Source organism: Dipodomys spectabilis, unplaced genomic scaffold (genome assembly GCF_019054845.1).
Source record: "Dipodomys spectabilis isolate Male_0828 unplaced genomic scaffold, ASM1905484v1 ptg000066l, whole genome shotgun sequence".
NCBI lineage: Eukaryota > Metazoa > Chordata > Mammalia > Rodentia > Heteromyidae > Dipodomys > Dipodomys spectabilis.
In genome coordinates, this window is record NW_024870743.1 from 643,419 (window position 1) to 660,646 (window position 17,228).

General features: G+C 52.3%; 1 protein-coding gene across 1 annotated transcript in view; it reads left to right on the forward strand.

Moving 5' to 3' along the window:
* Positions 1–17,228, forward strand: part of Dcdc2c (doublecortin domain containing 2C) — a 45,576-nt gene that overhangs the window by 17,143 nt on the left and 11,205 nt on the right. Inside the window, exons 4-6 of the mRNA XM_042680774.1 lie at positions 5,122–5,250; positions 8,180–8,317; positions 8,786–8,828. Coding sequence (XP_042536708.1) covers positions 5,122–5,250; positions 8,180–8,317; positions 8,786–8,828 — 310 coding nt within the window. The remainder of the gene's footprint in view (positions 1–5,121; positions 5,251–8,179; positions 8,318–8,785; positions 8,829–17,228) is intronic.

The following is a 17,228-nucleotide window of genomic DNA, read 5'->3' on the forward strand; positions in this document are numbered from 1 at the left end:
CAGCCAGGTGGAGCCCGGCCTGGCAGGCTCCTGAGCTGCTGCTGTAGCTCATTGAGGAGTCCCAGGCCCACTTGCCCATGAACTGGTGATTCTTTCAACCAAGCTGGGCATGGTGGCTCACGCCAGTAAGCCTAGCTTCTCAGGAGGCTGAGATCTGAGGATCACAGTTCAAAGCCAACCTGGGCAGAAAAACCTGTGAGATGCTTATCTCCAAAAAAAGCTGGAAGTGGAATTGTGGCTCAAGTGGTAGAGTGCTTGCCTTGAGTACAAAAGCTCAGGGACAGTGCCCAGACCCAGAACAGGTGTGTGTGTGTGTGTGTGTGTGTGTGTGCATGCGCGTGCACACACACACACACACCCCAAACATAAAAACCTTGAGAGTCTATTTATTTCTTTCCTTTAAACATTCCTAAATATCTTACAGATATTTTCCCTTATAATTACTTTATTATTGTGAAAAATGGGAATCTTGAAATGGGCAAAGAATAAAATAAAAATCATCAGTTACCCCTCTACTCAGAAATAGTCACTGATAACCTTGGGTCACATTTACTCCACGTGCTCTCTCTAGCTTGGTACTGTTCCCTCCCCCTCCTCTTTTAGGTACCAGGGCTTGAACTCAGGGGCCCAGGCTCATTGGCATTCTTGCTCATAGTTGGTGCTCTACCATTTAAACCATACCTCTAGTCTGACTTTTCACTCGTTAACTGGAGATGGAGTCTTGAGGACTTTTCTTCCTGGACTGACTTTTAAGTGTCAGTTTGCTAGGCTCCTAGGTAGCTATGATAACGGATGTGCTGCTGCTGCTAGGCCTTAGCCTCCTAGTAGCTGTGATAACGGATGTGCTGCTAGTGTTTTTTATTTTGCTTTTTTTGTTTAAACATCTATTTGACCATTTTTCTCTGGTCAGTATGAACTCAGCATAAGTCTTGGATGGATGAATAATTTAATGCCAACCCATTATCTTAACCATTCCTTCACACTAAGAGGGGTTAGGTGTTTGTATTACTGCTTTTATAAGTAATGCTAACAGGAGAGCTGTCTTCCGGTGTGAGCTGGGTTGGTTCCTGAGGGGGGTCCCCTGCAGGGAGGATGGAGGGCCGTCACCAGTGCTGCACACATTGCCTTGCCACAGGCCCTTCCGGAAGACGGTGCTTCATTTCCATGGATCAGCGTGCGTGAGGGTACCTGTTTCTCAACACCCTAAGAGATTAGGCAAAAGGCGTGATCTTATTATAACATTTATTTTTATGGTGTATATTAGTTAAAGAGTAAGGTTTCATCATGCCATTTCCACACATGCATATTGCATACTCTCTTCAGACTTTTTTTTTTTTTTTGGGTCCGGTTGTGGGGCCTGAACTCTGGGCCTGGGCGCTGTCCCTCAGCTCTTCAGCTCAAGGCTAGTGCTCTACCACTTGAGACACAGCGCCACTTCTGGCTTTTTTCTTTTTGCTTATGTGGTGCTGAGGAATCGAACCCAGGGCCTCAAGCATACAAGGCAAGTGCTCTACCACTGAGCCACCTTCCCAGCCCCAGACTTTTTTTTTTTTTAAAGAATCAACACTTCAATAGTTTTTACAAGAAAATTCAAATGGCAAGTGATAAAAATGTTCTAAAATATGCCAATGTTTTCCCCAAATCTGTGATATAATGCTAATAATATTCTAATAAAACATGTTAAGAAGAAAAAAAAAAACCTCTAAAATTCATCTGGAAAGCTGTAACATTCCCCAGATCTGAAGAATGAACCACAGACTGTGACTGTTGCTCTGGTGTTGGATGTGTGGTAATGGGCGCACTCAGAACAGCAAGGGCTGAAAGTGCATAAAGGGATAGAATTAGAAAGTATGTGAAAAAGCAGCTGGGAGCTGGAAGCTCACACCTGTAATCCTATCTAGTCAGGAGGCCCAGATCTGAGGATTGCGGTTCAAAGCCAGCCTGGTAAGGAAAGCCCGTGAGACTCTTATGTCCACTTAGCCACCAGAAAACCAGAAGTGGTGCTGTGGCTCAAGTGGTAGAGTGCTTCCCTTAAGCTGAAGAGCTAAGGGACAGCGCCCAGACCTACCCAAAGTTCAAGCCCCAGGACTGACAAAAAAGAAAAAGTATATGACAAAGCAAAGTTCAGTAGGAGGAAAGCAGGTTGGCTTGCTAGTGAAATGCAGAGGAGCTCTCTATCCAGTGTGTCAAAACCATGGCTGTTATACATAGAGTCTGGGAAACATCTTCAGACTTTTTTTTTGTTGGTCATGGGGCTTGAACTCTGGGCCTGAGAGCTGTCCCTCAGCTCTTCAGCTCAAAGCTAGCACTCTATCACTTAAGCCACAGTGCCACTTCTGGTTTTCTGAGTGGTTTATTGGAGATAAGAGTCTTTTCTGCCTGGGCTGGCTTTGAACCTCTGACCCTCAGATCTCAGCCTCCTGAGTAGCTAGGATGACAGGTGTGAGCCATCGGCACCCAGCTTCTTCAGGCTTTCCTAATGATAAGAATCTACCTTTAGAAAGACTTTGTGCATAATCCAATTATGAAAACCAGTGGTTGGAGACATGTTGCTGGCTCTACACTGTGAGCGTAAATGAAGCACGTGGATGAGCTCTGGCCACTGCATGGATCATTTCTTTCTGGGGTTGGGTCCAGGCAATGTTGAGGTATATGGATGAAGTGGACTGTAGTCTCTCTTGCCACGGGCCTGTTTTGGGGGGGTGTATTGGGGTTCAGGCTCAGGCTTTGTGCTTGCTCGGCAGGTGCTGTTCTGCCTGAGCTGCTCCCCGAGCCCTTTTCTGACCTAGCTTCTTTTGGGATCGGGTCTAGCTTTCTTCCCAGGCTGGCCTGGGTGGTGATTTCCTGTTTGTGCCGGAGTCAGGTGCATGGCCGCCATGTCTACCTCCAGTCTTCTCTGGATCCTGTGAACTTTGCTGCATGGGCTAGGCTGGAACTAAATTTCTTCAGCCTTCTGTGTAGCTGGGATATCAGGCATGCACCTCATGCCCAGCTAGTGGTTGACATGGAGTCTGTGGACATCTTTGTCTAGCCTTGAACTAGTACCCTCCTGATCTCAGCCTTCTTAGTAGCTCAGATTACAAGTCTGAGCCACCAGTCCCTGGGTCGTAGAGTCTTAGTAGAGAAAATGTGTTCTCTCTAGTGTCACAAGCACGTTAACATTCGTATTCCCTCAGATAAAGGCAGAGGTTTATCAAATGCCAAGTCATTTGCATTTAAGGAAGAGAACAAAACCACAGTGACAATAAAGGGTAATACAAGGCAATGAAACACCAGAAAAGTTGTAAAGTTGCATTATACAATTGTATCATTATTTTACCTTATTTTCTGGGACAAGGTTTTACCACGTGATCCAAGCTGGTCTTGACTTTGTACCTCTGCTTCCTGGTTGTGGCACTACAGGTGTGCACCTTCATGTGTGGCTAATTTATGTTAATGGGAGTTGCAGGAGTTTTGGAACTGTCTTCAAGCAGCAGTGAGTGATTAGGATGGCAGGGTATGATTAACACGAGAAGACTAATAACTCTGATTGGTTTTAAAAAATCTGCTAAGTCTTCTTTCCTGCAACATACAGAAATAATAACCCACCCTGGTCTGGGGAGCTGAGGTAGGAGGGTCCTGGGTTCCGTGGCCTCCCAGCAGGCTGCACAGACCCGAGGGCAGCCAGTGGGCTGTGCGGTCAGTGCTGCACAGACTCGAGTGGCCCTAGCACTTTCCGGGGTGTCAGCTCCCCATTTGCTTTCCAGACACACACCGCTTTTCCCCACCTTACTCAGCATTGAAGGCTCATCCCGTTATAGGAAGCAGGGTTTTGTGCTGCGTTTCTGAGCACTGTAGGAGATGCTGAAGGCATACCCTCACACCACGATCATGCCGCGCACGTGGCGCTCGCATGATGGGCTGTGTGACTGGGGCCGCCAGGGTGGCTTGGTGCCGGTGCACGGCTGCAATTCTCTCTGCATACTGGGTGCCGGTGCATGGCTGCAGTTCTCTCTGCATGCTCGGTGCTGGTGCACGGCTGCAGCTCTCTCTGCATGCTCGGTGCCAGTGCATGGCTACAGCTCTCTCTGCATACTGGGTGCCGGTGCACGGCTGCAATTCTGTCTGCATGCTCGGTGCCGGTGCACGGCTGCAGTTCTCTCTGCATGCTTGGTGCTGGTGCATGGCTGCAGCTCTCTTTGCATGCTTGGTGCCGGTGCACAGCTGCAGCTCTCTCTGCATACTGGGTGCTGGTGCACGGCTGCAATTCTCTCTGCATGCTCGGTGCTGGTGCACGGCTGCAGTTCTCTCTGCATGCTCGGTGCTGGTGCACGGCTGCAGTTCTCTGCATACTGGGTGCTGGTGCACGGCTGCAGCTCTCTCTGCATGCTTGGTGCCGGTGCACGGCTGCAGCGCTCTCTGCATGCTCGGTGCCAGTGCACAGCTGCAGTTCTCTCTGCATGCTCGGTGCTGGTGCACGGCTGCAGTTCTCTCTGCATGCTCGGTGCTGGTGCATGGCTGCAGTTCTCTCTGAATGCTCGGTGCCAGTGCACAGCTGCAGTTCTCTCTGCATGCTCGGTGCTGGTGCACGGCTGCAGTTCTCTCTGCATGCTCGGTGCTGGTGCATGGCTGCAGTTCTCTCTGAATGCTCGGTGCCAGTGCACAGCTGCAGTTCTCTCTGCATGCTCGGTGCTGGTGCACGGCTGCAGCTCTCTCTGCATGCTCGGTGCTGGTGCACGGCTGCAGCTCTCTCTGCATGCTCGGTGCCGGTGCACGGCTGCAGCTCTCTCTGCATACTGGGTGCCGGTGCACGGCTGCAGTTCTCTCTGCATACTGGGTGCCGGTGCACGGCTGCAGTGCTCTCTGCATACTGGGTGCCGGTGCACAGCTGCAGCGCTCTCTGCATGCTCGGTGCCGGTGCACGGCTGCAGCGCTCTCTGCATGCTCGGTGCCGGTGCACGGCTGCAGCTCTCTCTGCATACTGGGTGCCGGTGCACGGCTGCAGTTCTCTCTGCATGCTCGGTGCTGGTGCACAGCTGCAGCGCTCTCTGCATACGCAGCTAGAACAGATACATAATATTCCGTCTAAGTTTCCCCTTAAATTTAAAGCAGTAACACATGCTGTCCTTCTTGTTCTTGCAGTGTCTTTACAAATGGAAGATTATTTATCCCACCTGTCAAGGTGATTATACCCAAGTTCAGCCTGTCAGATTGGAATAGTGTGCTGGCCACAGTGGGCGAGAAAGTCTTCCCTCTTGGAGGTGTTCGGAAGTAAGGAACCGGCCTGCCAGCGGGGGGCCTGGGTGGTGGTGGCTGGGTTTGGTTGGGTGACTGTACAAACTTCCTGTTGTGTGAAAAGCAGATGAAGTCACCACATACACCTGAATCCACACCAAAGTAAATACCACGTATAGACACGATAAGAAGTGAAATAATGTACAAAAATATTTATGGTGCCAAATTTCTGCAAATAATCTCTTCAGTGTGTGTACTCAAACATGTACTAAATATTGGTAATTGAATAATTTTCCAAGTATTATATTACGATATTCAAATTATGACCTTATGCTTACTTATAGTACTCTGTAATTTGATACACATAAAAATTTCTCCTATGGGGGAAAAACAACAAAACAAAAAAACCTTCCTGTTGGATCAGCAGACCTGCGCTAACTTGTCATGAACCTTGAGCACTGATGACACACCAACCGGACATGCTAGTGTCTAATTGTTCTTCATGAGCTCTTCGTGTTGTTGCTGGGGCTGCGCAGAGGAGCTTTAACACCTCTTACTACAGGAGGGCCTCTGTGACAGATGATGACACAACATAGTTTTCACCTTTGCTGTCAACCCCGATCCACTCAGCGGATGTGTGGCGTTCACAGGGGAGGCAGAGACCCCGATCCACTCAGCAGATGTAGATGTGTGGCGTTCACAGGGGAGGCAGAGACCCCGATCCACTCAGCGGATGTAGATGTGTGATGTTCACAGGGGAGGCAGAGACCCCGATCCACTCGGCGGATGTGTGATGTTCACAGGGGAGGCAGAGACGTACTTCTTTCTTAGTAGAAGAAATTCAGAATGTGAAAAAAAAGAATAAATTAAGCCCAAAGTCAGTGTAAGGAAGGGAAATGATAAAGGCCAGAGCAGAAACAAAGCACACAGAGACGAGAAAAACAGTAGAAAAGATAATAAAACAAAAAATAATTTTTTGGTAAAAAAAGGTAAAATAGATAGACTAGCCAAGAAGACAAGATATGACCCGAATACGTCAATATAAATGAGAGTGGAGAACAGTACAAGCATCTCCCCAGAAACTCAGGGGCTGGAAAGAGATGGTTGTTAGAAACCTGGGGGAAGAGATGGGACAGACCCAGAAAGTGGGGGAAATTCTGAGAGTCAGACAACCTACTCAGACGGACTCAGGAAGAAATAGAAAGTCTCAACAGACCAACAACAGACAAGCAGAGAGCCTGCTGTCAAAAACCTCCATAGGTAGAAAAGCTCAGGTCCAGGTGTGTGTTCACAAGCAAATTCTACCAAACATTCAAAGAATTAGTATCCATCACTTCTCACACCCATTCAAATTAAGGAGGAAGGGAAAGTTAAAACTTACTTTACAAGTCAGTATTAGCACCAAAGTCAGGTAAAGACATGGCACGAGAGCTGGGAAGGTGGCTCAGTGGTAGAGCGCTTGCCTTGCATGCATGAGGCCCTGGGTTTGATTCCTCAGCACCACATAAGCAGAAAAAAAAAGCCAGAAGCGGTGCTGTGGCTCAAGTGGTAGAGCGCTAGCCTTGAGCTGAAGAGCTGAGGGAGAGTGCCCAGGCCCAGAGTTCAGGCCCCATGACCGGACCCCCCCCCCCCCCCGCCCAAAAAAAAAAAAAAAGACATGGCACAAAAAGAAAATTACAGGCAATATTCCTGATTGAACACAGATGCAAAAATCCTCCACAAAATACTAGTAAAGGGCATTCAAGAGCACATTAGAAGAACCGTGTCCTGATATGCGAGATTTGTTCTTGAAGAGAGGATGGTTCAGAATATGCAAATCAATCATGTTGTCTGGCTAGCTACGCTGGAGGCAGAGGTTAAGAGGAATGTAGTTTGAGGCCACCCTGGGGGAGAAGTTTGTGAGATCCTATCTCAATCTGGGTATATGGTATATGTTCTGTCATTCCACTGACTCCAGAAGGCTTAGGATTGTCTCAAGGGGCCTGGCTAGAAAGTGACAACTTATCTGAGAAATAGTGGAGGAAGAGGGAGGGGAATGTGGCCCAAGTGGTAAAGAGTATCTGCCTCATAAACACGAGGCCCTGAATTCAAACCTCAGTACAGAGAAACCACAGTTCAGGCCGGGTGCCAGTGGCTCACGCCTGCAAGCCTAATTCCTCAGGAGGCTGAGATCTGAGAATCGAGGTTCAAAGCCAGCCCAGGCAGGAAAGTCCATAAGACTCTTAATGTCAATGAACCACCAAAAAGCCAGAAGGGAAGCTGTGGCTCAAGTGGTAGAGAGCCAGGCATGAGCAAAAAGGCTAAGGGACAGCACCCAGGCTCTGAGTTCAAGCCCTAGTACCAGTACAAGGAAAGCACAAAACAAAACAGCAGAATCAAGCACTTTGCCCTCTCTTGTATTTGTCAGAAATTTCTAAGTTTTTATATCATCATTGGGGACCAATAACTTTTCAACTTATTATCCAACATGTTTTCTGCCTCATTGTCTTATGCATATAAATAGATGATGGTGAGAACATAATGAATTTGAATTCTTTCTTAAATCAATTAATAGAGTAGCGAGTGAATGCTTGCCAAAAGATTATTGAGTAAAAATGTCTTTTGGTGCTTATAAAAAAGAGACATCATTGGCTAATAAGTACTGGTTTGTTTCCTCAGTATTGTGATACCCATACAAGCCAATTTGTATTCATTTTAGCCACTATTAGCTGAAATTAATTAAATCCCAACCAAGAACTTGCCATGTTCTTGAGAGTACTTGTACATGTTCTGAGAACTGGTACGTAATTAAAAAGACACTTTAATTAAAAGTCGAGGAGTGGAGAGCCGGTCTATTCTGGGAGAGCGGCACTCATGGGCTGTGAGAGCGTGCCGCGGTCCACATGCCATCACAACATGCATGCAGACAGCACGCACCCCGGGGCTCTGCTGCTGTCCACCGCGCGTCTCCCTTCTGTATTTGCAGATTGTATACGTTGACCGGACAGCTCTTGGGCAGCTCTCAGGATCTGCAAGACAATCAGTTTTACGTTGCTGTGGGGCTGGAGCCTTTCAAGTCTGTTTCCTACTGGAGCTCCCCGCGGGTTCCCTGTGAGGTCCAGCAGTGAGTGCACCTGCCCGCCAGCAGGGCTGGCCCCCGCTCCACACCACTTTCCCACTTTCCTTTTAGTGTGTCAGACAGAACTCTTCGTCCAGGACCCCCAGCAGCCTTAGCTGCTGCCTGAGCTCCTGTGCCTGGGCTGCTGAGAGTCAGGGAGGCCAGGCCCGGTGGGGTCAGGGAGGAGGAGGGCAGGGGCGGTGGATTTGAAAGGGACACGTTGACTCCTGTTCTACATTCATGGCCCCTGTGCTCAGGGCCTTCTTCTCTTGCCTGTGGTTGAACCAAGTGCCAGCGCCCTTCTGAGACCCCGGGCACTTCCCGCTCTGGTGCTGGCTGCCGGCAGCCAGGTCTCTGCAGACCCAACCCCCTCTGGGTCACCCCTCTCCCACGGTCCAGGCCTGGGCCTCTGGTGAAGAAAGACAAGTCCTGCTGAGCTTAAACATTACAAATGGTCTTTCTTTTGTCTTTCAGAAGGTACATGGATGTTGAGAAACTTCTACCAAGAAAGAAAAAAGTGAGTACTTTGACAAAGGCGCTGTGACATGGTCACAAATTCTGGTATCTCCTGGCACCGACCGGGACCCATGGCACGGTGCCCACACCAGGCTGACCCTAGAGGAGTCAGCCCCTCCCTGGGTCAGGAGGAGGAGGTCAGGTCTTGTCTGGGGCTCAGTGCTCTGGAAGGTTCATTGAGGTTTTTGTAATATAGCATGTTAAGTGGAGGTAAAACTCGGTATTGCTTAGGGGACATTTTTTCTGTAGCTTCTTGAGCTGAACACTGACTTAGTTTGGGGTTTTCTTTCTGAGGGATGTGTTGCAGCTACAAATGTTTGTGGAATAGGTGAGTTGGTCTGTTAGGTTCAGCAGAGCCCGAAGACCGGTGCGATTCTGCCTGCCTTGCGGGGCAGACAAGTGCATGCACCGGTTGAGTGATCAGAAGCTTCCATTGCTGGGCACTGGTGGTTCACACCTGTGATCTTAGCTACTCGGGAGCCTGAGATCAGAGGATCGTGGTTCGAAGACAGCCTGGGCTGGAAAGTCCATAAGACTCTTATCTCCAGTTAACCTCCCCATCCCTTCATGCACAGAAGTGGAAGTGGAGCTGTGGCTCAAGTGGTAGAGCATGAGCCATCAGCACAAAAGCTCAGGGATGGCACCCAGGCCTTGAGTTCAAGCCTCAGGATGGGCACACATACACACAGACACAGACATAGACACACACGTCTGTCTTTATGTGTTAGATGGGGAGCAGACCTAGCCCAGGTGACAATGTGTGACACGGAAGGAGGGCTGAGAGGCAGCCTGTGAATGCATGCCACCTCAGGGGTGGTGGTGTTCTGGAATCTTCTGCAAAGAATTCCACCTTTGGCATTGGGCTTGGAGCTGAATTCCGATTTGTGACTGTTATTTACCAGGATGGCACCACCCCCAGAGTTGCACGGTAGCTGTGGAAGCTTCTTCTCAGTCCCCTGGTGACAGAGTGCGCATGTGTATGGCCCGCTTGGCCCTTCCCCCCCTCCCCTCAGCATCCTCACCCATTCGCTTGCTCACCTTTGGTTCTCGGGGGGAGGGGCGTGGTTTTCCCGCTCATCGCCTGCGTGTTGCGTTGGGTCTAAAGTGTGAGGGGCCGTTGGTCCAATCGTATCCACATTCCTTTTCCTTCTCCTCTAGAAAAAGATCACAAAAAAGATACTGGGTCTTGATCATGATAGTTAACATCTACACACCTTTTAAGATTTGACCAGAGTCAAGGCTTCCTCGAAGCTGGATTTATCGTTAGTCACAGGAACGGTATTACAACGCAGTGATTTGTTTACCTGATAGCCTCTTCCAGATTTTCATTTCTGGCTTGTTAGCAATCTTCCATCTTTCTTCTGTGGGAACTGCCTCAGTATCTTTTGGGAAAGGGAGGTTAGGCAGGTGGGAACGGCCGTTAGTGGGGCTGGCCCTCCCTCTGTGCCAGGGGCCGACCGCGTCCTTGGCCCCTGTGACCTCTGAGGAGCTCACAAGGTCAAAGCATCAGCTGGGAATGGATGTAGATCTCCCACAGTGTCCCTGGTCTTTAAGAACCTACTTAGAATAAAAAAGCAGGGACTGGGCCCTTCGGTGGACATTTCACAGACGCAGTCTAGCATCTCAGCCCGTTGGTCCAGGAGGCTTGAATGGGGCCCGGGGAGGCGTCCTGCCGTGATCGGAGCATGGTGCTGCCGCTGGTGCCCAGGGCGAGCACCCTGCGTGCGCGGATGGAATGCAGACCTGTGGGACCACAGTGCTGCTCGCCCGCCTCTCCTCGGCCCACCCAGTCCCGCCTACAGGTTCCTGGTGACTGCCCAGCCCCAGCCCCCACTCTGCGGGCTTGTACTTGTAGTAGGGGTTCAAATGTAAGCCAGGGACAACACACACTAGTAGTCACTACCACAGAAGGAGTGAGATGCATGGATGGACCAAAACACAGGAGCAGACTTGATGGGAGCTCCTTCCTGAGCAACTGTCACGGTCCCAGCCGGGCGTTAGCTTTGGGAGGCACAGGGTGTGGTCGATTCTCCGCTGGTCTGGCCAGGGCGTGTCTTCAAGTGGATGCGTGGTGCGGCAGCCTGCCATCCCGCCGCAGGTTTGTTGAAGCCACTCCATTTACTTCCTCTTTACTCCAGGTTGGCTTAGTTTGGTTTCTGTGCATCTAACCGAGGCGTGTTTGAGGTTGCTTCTCTGTGTGTGAGCTTTAAGTAGTACATGACACGCTCTGAAAATGACTTTGCTGTGATTTGGCAGAGAGGCATTGGAGGAGGACATCTGTTGCCATTGGTGGAGCTTCTTCTTCAAGTCCATTCATTGGCAGGGACAGAGGGACAGCCAACACTTTTGTTGGCCCGAGGACGGGTGGTTGGAGCTGTCTCTTGTAGTAGCCGGCCTGGTCTAGCAGGCCGGGCCCAGCCCTACAGGTTGAGGCAGGGAGCATCGGCGCTGTTTCGCTCAGCTCTGGGGTTGGCTTCTCCTTGGATCCTTCCGAGGCTGCACTTGGCTGAGGTCTGCCGGGCTGGGAGGGCCACCGGCCTTCCAAGCACTTCTGTGGCTGGTGCTGCTTGGGGGGCTCCTTCCGCGGGGCCTTTCATCTTCCGGTGGAAGCCCAGAACTGGAACACAGAGAACTGGCTGTCCTGGTTGGAGGAGCTGCGCTCTTCACGCGGCAAGCCTCTGTGCAGCAGAGCGAGCGGGGCTTCCTGGGAAGCAGGAAGCCACCCTCCTCCTGGGGATTTCATTTCTCAGACTGGTGCAAAAGAATTGCTTGACCCCCTCCAGGTGGGAAGGTTCCAGATCCAATGTGCTGGTCTCGGGAATCAGTGGTTTGGAAAGTGATTCCAGAGATGATGGTGGAGGGTCCTTTCCCTACTGCGTGGAGAGTCAGGGCGTCTCTGTCTCAGCCCGTTCAGAGGTCAGCAGTGTGCTTCTGTTAAGCTCTGCTTTCCCTTTATGTACAAGTGGGGCTGGCGATCAACATCCGTGTTTCAACGGTTCCGAAAGCGTTTGAGTCGGTAGGGAAAAAGAGCTGGCAGGTAATAATGAGACGGCACTTTCTGGTGTAAATGTCAGCACTATTTCTTCATGCTCAGTGAATGCCTGTGTGCTCCGTGACGACGGTATCACAGTGTCCATCCAGCAAAGTGAGGAGTGAGGAGGAGGGGGAGGAGCTGGACCACAGGAATCATCTCCGTGACGCCACATGGGAGGGAAACGGGGAGAGTGACGCGTAGATCCCAGGGTCAGTAGGTGGTGGGGTCTGGAGCTGAGCTTGGGGCAACTGAGAAGGAAGAGGACCCTGGTGTGTGTGGGGGGGCGTTGCTCTAGATTTGTCCATTTGTCCATGGAGAGGGAGGAGAAGAGGGGAGGCCGTGTTTGTGCATCTGACTGCTTTGACACCCGCAGACCGCTTGGACAGAGCCAAGGGTGAGCCTGCGTCCACATTTGCCTGAGGTTGTCCCTGCCGATTCCTCCGTGGACAGAGGGCCGGCAGCTTCCTCTGGACCACGTGGATGTCCGTGAGGCGGGCCAGAGCGTGGCTGTGTGTTGCAGCTATTTTGCCTAGCAGTGAATGACTGTTACGTAAGGTGCATCAAGGGCTGGGTTTAGGACTAGAGCCTGTTGTTAGGATCCCAGTTGTGCCTGAAGTCTGAGCAGCCTGAGAGTCGCTTGCTTGTTAGGTCTCAGCTCATAGCGGCTGACCTGCTCCTCTCCTCTCTGATTTCTCCTGTGCTGGGCCTGAGTCACCAGCCTTGCGTTACAGCACGAGGCTCTTGTCTAAATACCACAGCCACGCTACTCAGTATTTACAAAATTTAAGAGTGCAGCCCTTTGCCACTTTCTTCTAGACTCCCATTGTAGAGCAGAATTTATTCAGTAGAAGAACCTTAAATCACATTTTTAGAAATTCCCGTTTCCCAAGAAAATGGCAAAAACTCCAGCATGCACTCTTAGCCATTACACAGCAAGAGAGTGCTTTGAAAATAGCCCCCATCATCTGATTGGTTCAGCTCAGATATTGCTTGACTCAAATATTCCTTCATTGGAGATACATCGAGGTGAGCCCGCAAACGTGTTACGTGGCACCATTAACCTGAGCTTTTTAGTCCAGTGAAAGTAATCAAAGGACCGGGCACAGTGGTGCATGCTTGTAATCTCAGCTACTTACCATGGTCTGAACCTGGCTGGACAAAACTGTGAGACCCCCAACTGAAAGAGAAGCCAAGAGCAAAGGACTGGTGCTGCGGTTCAGTTCAGAGCACTTGCCTGGCAAGCACGAGGTCCTGAGCTCAGCCCTGAGTCTGCTCTTACCTACCCAAGACCGAATGAATGAGTCCTGCTCCTACCTACCCAAGACCGAATGAATGAGTCCTGCTCCTATCTACCCAAGACCAAATGAAGCTACTCCTTAAAAAATATTATTGTGCCGGGCGCTGGTGGCTCACGCCTGTAATCCTAGCTACTCAGGAGGCTGAGATCTGAGGATCGCGGTTCAAAGCCAGCCCGGGCACATAAGACCGTGAGACTCCTATCTCCAATAACCACCAGAAAACCGGAAGTGGCGCTGTAGCTCAAATGGTAGAGTGCTTGCCTTGAGCTAAAGAGCTGAGGGACAGCACTCAGGCCCAGAGTTCAAGCCCCACGACCGACAAAAAAAAAAAAAAATTATTGTTAAGGCGTTGTCCAAAGAGGTTTGGGTGCAATGCATCTTGACCAGTGTCCCTCCCCCTCCCCACTTCCCTCTCCCACCTCTACCCTCAAGTTATGCAGTTCAATGTTTACATAATATACATCCAGTATAAGGGCGGCGTTTGCTCATCTTCCTCTCTCTGTTCCTGTGCCTCTCCTCACTGTCTCCCCAACCCCCAAATGGAAGGAAGGGACCCGTACCCATTTATTTTGATTTTAATGCTGTGATTTCCAAAGAAGTAGGTCTGGTGTAATGAATGCCTAAAATTACATTTGTACACTAAATGAGTACTTCACGGCACAGGCCTCTGAGAATCAGTATTTATACTCCATCCACCATCAGACTGTTAACATCCGATGCCTCTCTTTGGCTGTGGGGCAGGTGCGTTGGCAATGCGGGATAAATTGTGTGAGGAGCAGTGGCCAGGCTGAAGTGTCCGTGGGCCTTTTACCCCCATGTATGCTCAGGATTTGTGTGGCACCCATTTTGGGTGGATTTGGGCCTTTGGTGAGAGGCTCAAAATGAGAAGCATTTGTCTTCTTCCCCATGCTGGCCCAGATCTAGCCGCTTTCTTTCTAGACACTCCATGGATCCCAGAGGACCCCGGGAGGCCGCCTTTCTTGGGGCAGGACATGCTAATCTGTTGCAGTAGGATTAAAACAGAGCTAGGTTGATCGAAGTATAGTCTGGAGAAAAAGAATAGCTCTGCACCTGTTTGTAATAGGAAGAAAGACGAATGAAACGGACAAGGGGGCCCTGGCCTGGTCCATCAACTGGGCCCCGAGGGTAGGCACTGCGGGTGGCGGACCGAGCGTGGCTCCGGACGTTTCCTTGGGAAAGCCTGGATTGCCTTTCCCTGGCTAAGTCATTGTTTTGGGGAAGTGTAAGTCCTGCTTCCATCCTCTGCTTCGTCCACGGGCAGACTCCAGGGGCCGCGAGCTTCCCAGAGCTGCTGCTGGAGGGAGAGTCCTGGGCACAGCGGAGCCGCCGCTGCCCCGTCACAGAGCCACGCAGGCCGGGATGGATGGGACACAGCACCACCGCTCCCTGAGGTTAGGCATAGGGGCCAGGTAGGAGTGAACCGCCATGGTGGTTGTGGAAAGCTCCAGAATTCGGATACACTGATGGATGTGGGGGCAGCCGGCCTGCGCAGACGCCGACTCTGGGGACCAGGAAGCTGCTCGCTCTGTGCTAAGAGGCGCTGTCCTCAAATGGCCACAAGTACTCAGCTGCCCCGAGTACAATGCCCTCCAGCCACCATGGAGACTGTTCCTGCACTGCAGAGCGTTGGCCAAGGCTGCAGGGTCCAGGGAAGTGAGCACTATGGAGACAAGGCCAGAGGCAGGGCTTCCGCCCAGACCCCCAGAGCCCATGGAGGAGGGAGGAGGCGGGCAGAGTCCACGCCAGAGCCTCCCCTGCACACTAGCTCCCCTGCACGCTAGCTCCCCTGCACGCTAGCTCCCCTGTACATTTGCTCCTCTGCACACTAGCTCCCCTGCACACTAGCTCCCCTGCACACTAGCTCCCTGCACACTAGATCCCTTGCAAACTAGATCCCCTGCACACTAGCTCAGCTACACACTGGCTCCCCTGCACACTAGCTCAGCTGCACACTAGTTCCCCTGCACACTAGATCCCCTGCACACTAGATCCCCTGCACACTAGCTCTCCTGCACGCTAGCTCCCCTAAACGCTAGGTCCCCTGCACGCTAGATCCCCTGCACGCTAGCTCCCCTGAACGCTAGATTCCCTGCACACTAGATCCCCTGCACGCTAGATCCTTTGCACACTAGATCCCCTGCATGCTAGCTCCCCTGCACCCTAGATCCCCTGAACGCTAGATCCCCTGCACGCTAGATCCCCTGCACGCTAGCTCCCCTGCATGCTAGCTCCCCTGCACGCTAGCTCCCCTGCACGCTAGCTCCCCTGAATGCTAGATCCCCTGCACGCTAGATCCCCTGCACGCTAGTTCCCTGCACACTAGCTCCCCTGCACACTAGCTCAGCTGCACACTAGCTCCCTGCACGCTAGCTCCCCTGCACGCTAGCTCCCCTGCACGCTAGCTCCCCTGCACGCTAGATCCCCTGCACGCTAGCTCCCCTGTACGCTAGCTCCCCTGCACGCTAGCTCCCCTGCACGCTAGCTCCCCTGCACGCTAGCTCCCCTGCACGCTAGCTCCCCTGCACGCTAGCTCCCCTGCACGCTAGCTCCCCTGCACACTAGCTCCCCTGCACGCTAGATCCCCTGCACGCTAGATCCTCTGCACGCTAGATCCCATGCACGCTAGCTCCCCTGCACGCTAGCTCCCCTGCACGCTAGCTCCCCTGCACGCTATCTCCCCTGCACTCTAGCTCAGCTGCACACTAGCTCCCCTGCACGCTAGCTCCCCTTCACGCTAGCTCCCCTGCACGCTAGCTCCCTTGCACGCTAGCTCCCCTGCATGCTAGATCCCCTGCATTCTAGCTCCCCTGCACGCTAGCTCCCCTGCACGCTATCTCCCCTACATGCTAGATCCCCTGCACGCTAGCTCCCCTGCACGCTAGCTCCCCTGCACGCTAGATCCCCTGCACGCTAGCTCCCCTGCACGCTATCTCCCCTACATGCTAGATCCCCTGCACGCTAGCTCCCCTGCACGCTAGCTCCCCTGCACGCTAGCTCCCCTGCACGCTAGCTCCCCTGCACGCTAGATCCCCTGCACTCTAGCTCAGCTGCACACTAGCTCCCCTGCACACTAGCTCCCCTTCACACTAGCTCCCCTGCACGCTAGCTCCCCTGCACGCTAGCTCCCCTGCATGCTAGATCCCCTGCATTCTAGCTCCCCTGCACGCTAGCTCCCCTGCACACTATCTCCCCTACATGCTAGATCCCCTGCACGCTAGCTCCCCTGCACGCTAGCTCCCCTGCACGCTAGATCCCCTGCACGCTAGCTCCCCTGCACGCTAGCTCCCCTGCATGCTATATCCCCTGCACTCTAGCTCAGCTGCACACTAGCTCCCCTGCACACTAGCTCCCCTTCACACTAGCTCCCCTGCATGCTAGATCCCCTGCATTCTAGCTCAGCTGCACACTAGCTCCCCTGCACACTATCTCCCCTGCACGCTAGATCCCCTGCACTCTAGCTCAGCTGCACACTAGCTCCCCTGCACGCTAGCTCCCCTGCACGCTAGCTCCCCTGCACGCTATCTCCCCTGCATGCTAGATCCCCTGCACTCTAGCTCAGCTGCACACTAGATCCCCTGCACGCTAGCTCCCCTGCACACTAGCTCCCCTTCACACTAGCTCCCCTGCACGCTAGCTCCCCTGTACACTATCTCCCCTACATGCTAGCTCCCCTGCACGCTAGCTCCCCTGCACGCTAGCTCCCCTGCACGCTAGATCCCCTGCACGCTAGCTCCCCTGCACGCTAGCTCCCCTGCACGCTAGCTCCCCTGCACGCTAGCTCCCCTGCATGCTAGATCCCCTGCATTCAGGCTCAGCTGCACACTAGCTCCCCTGCACACTAGCTCCCCTTCACATTAGCTCCCCTGCACGCTAGCTCCCCTGCACGCTAGCTCCCCTGCACGCTAGCTCCCCTGCACGCTAGCTCCCCTGCATGCTAGATCCCCTGCACTCTAGTTCCCTGCACACTAGCTCCCCTGCACACTAGCTCAGCTGCACACTAGCTCCCTGCACACTAGCTCCCCTGCACGCTAGCTCCCCTGCACGCTAG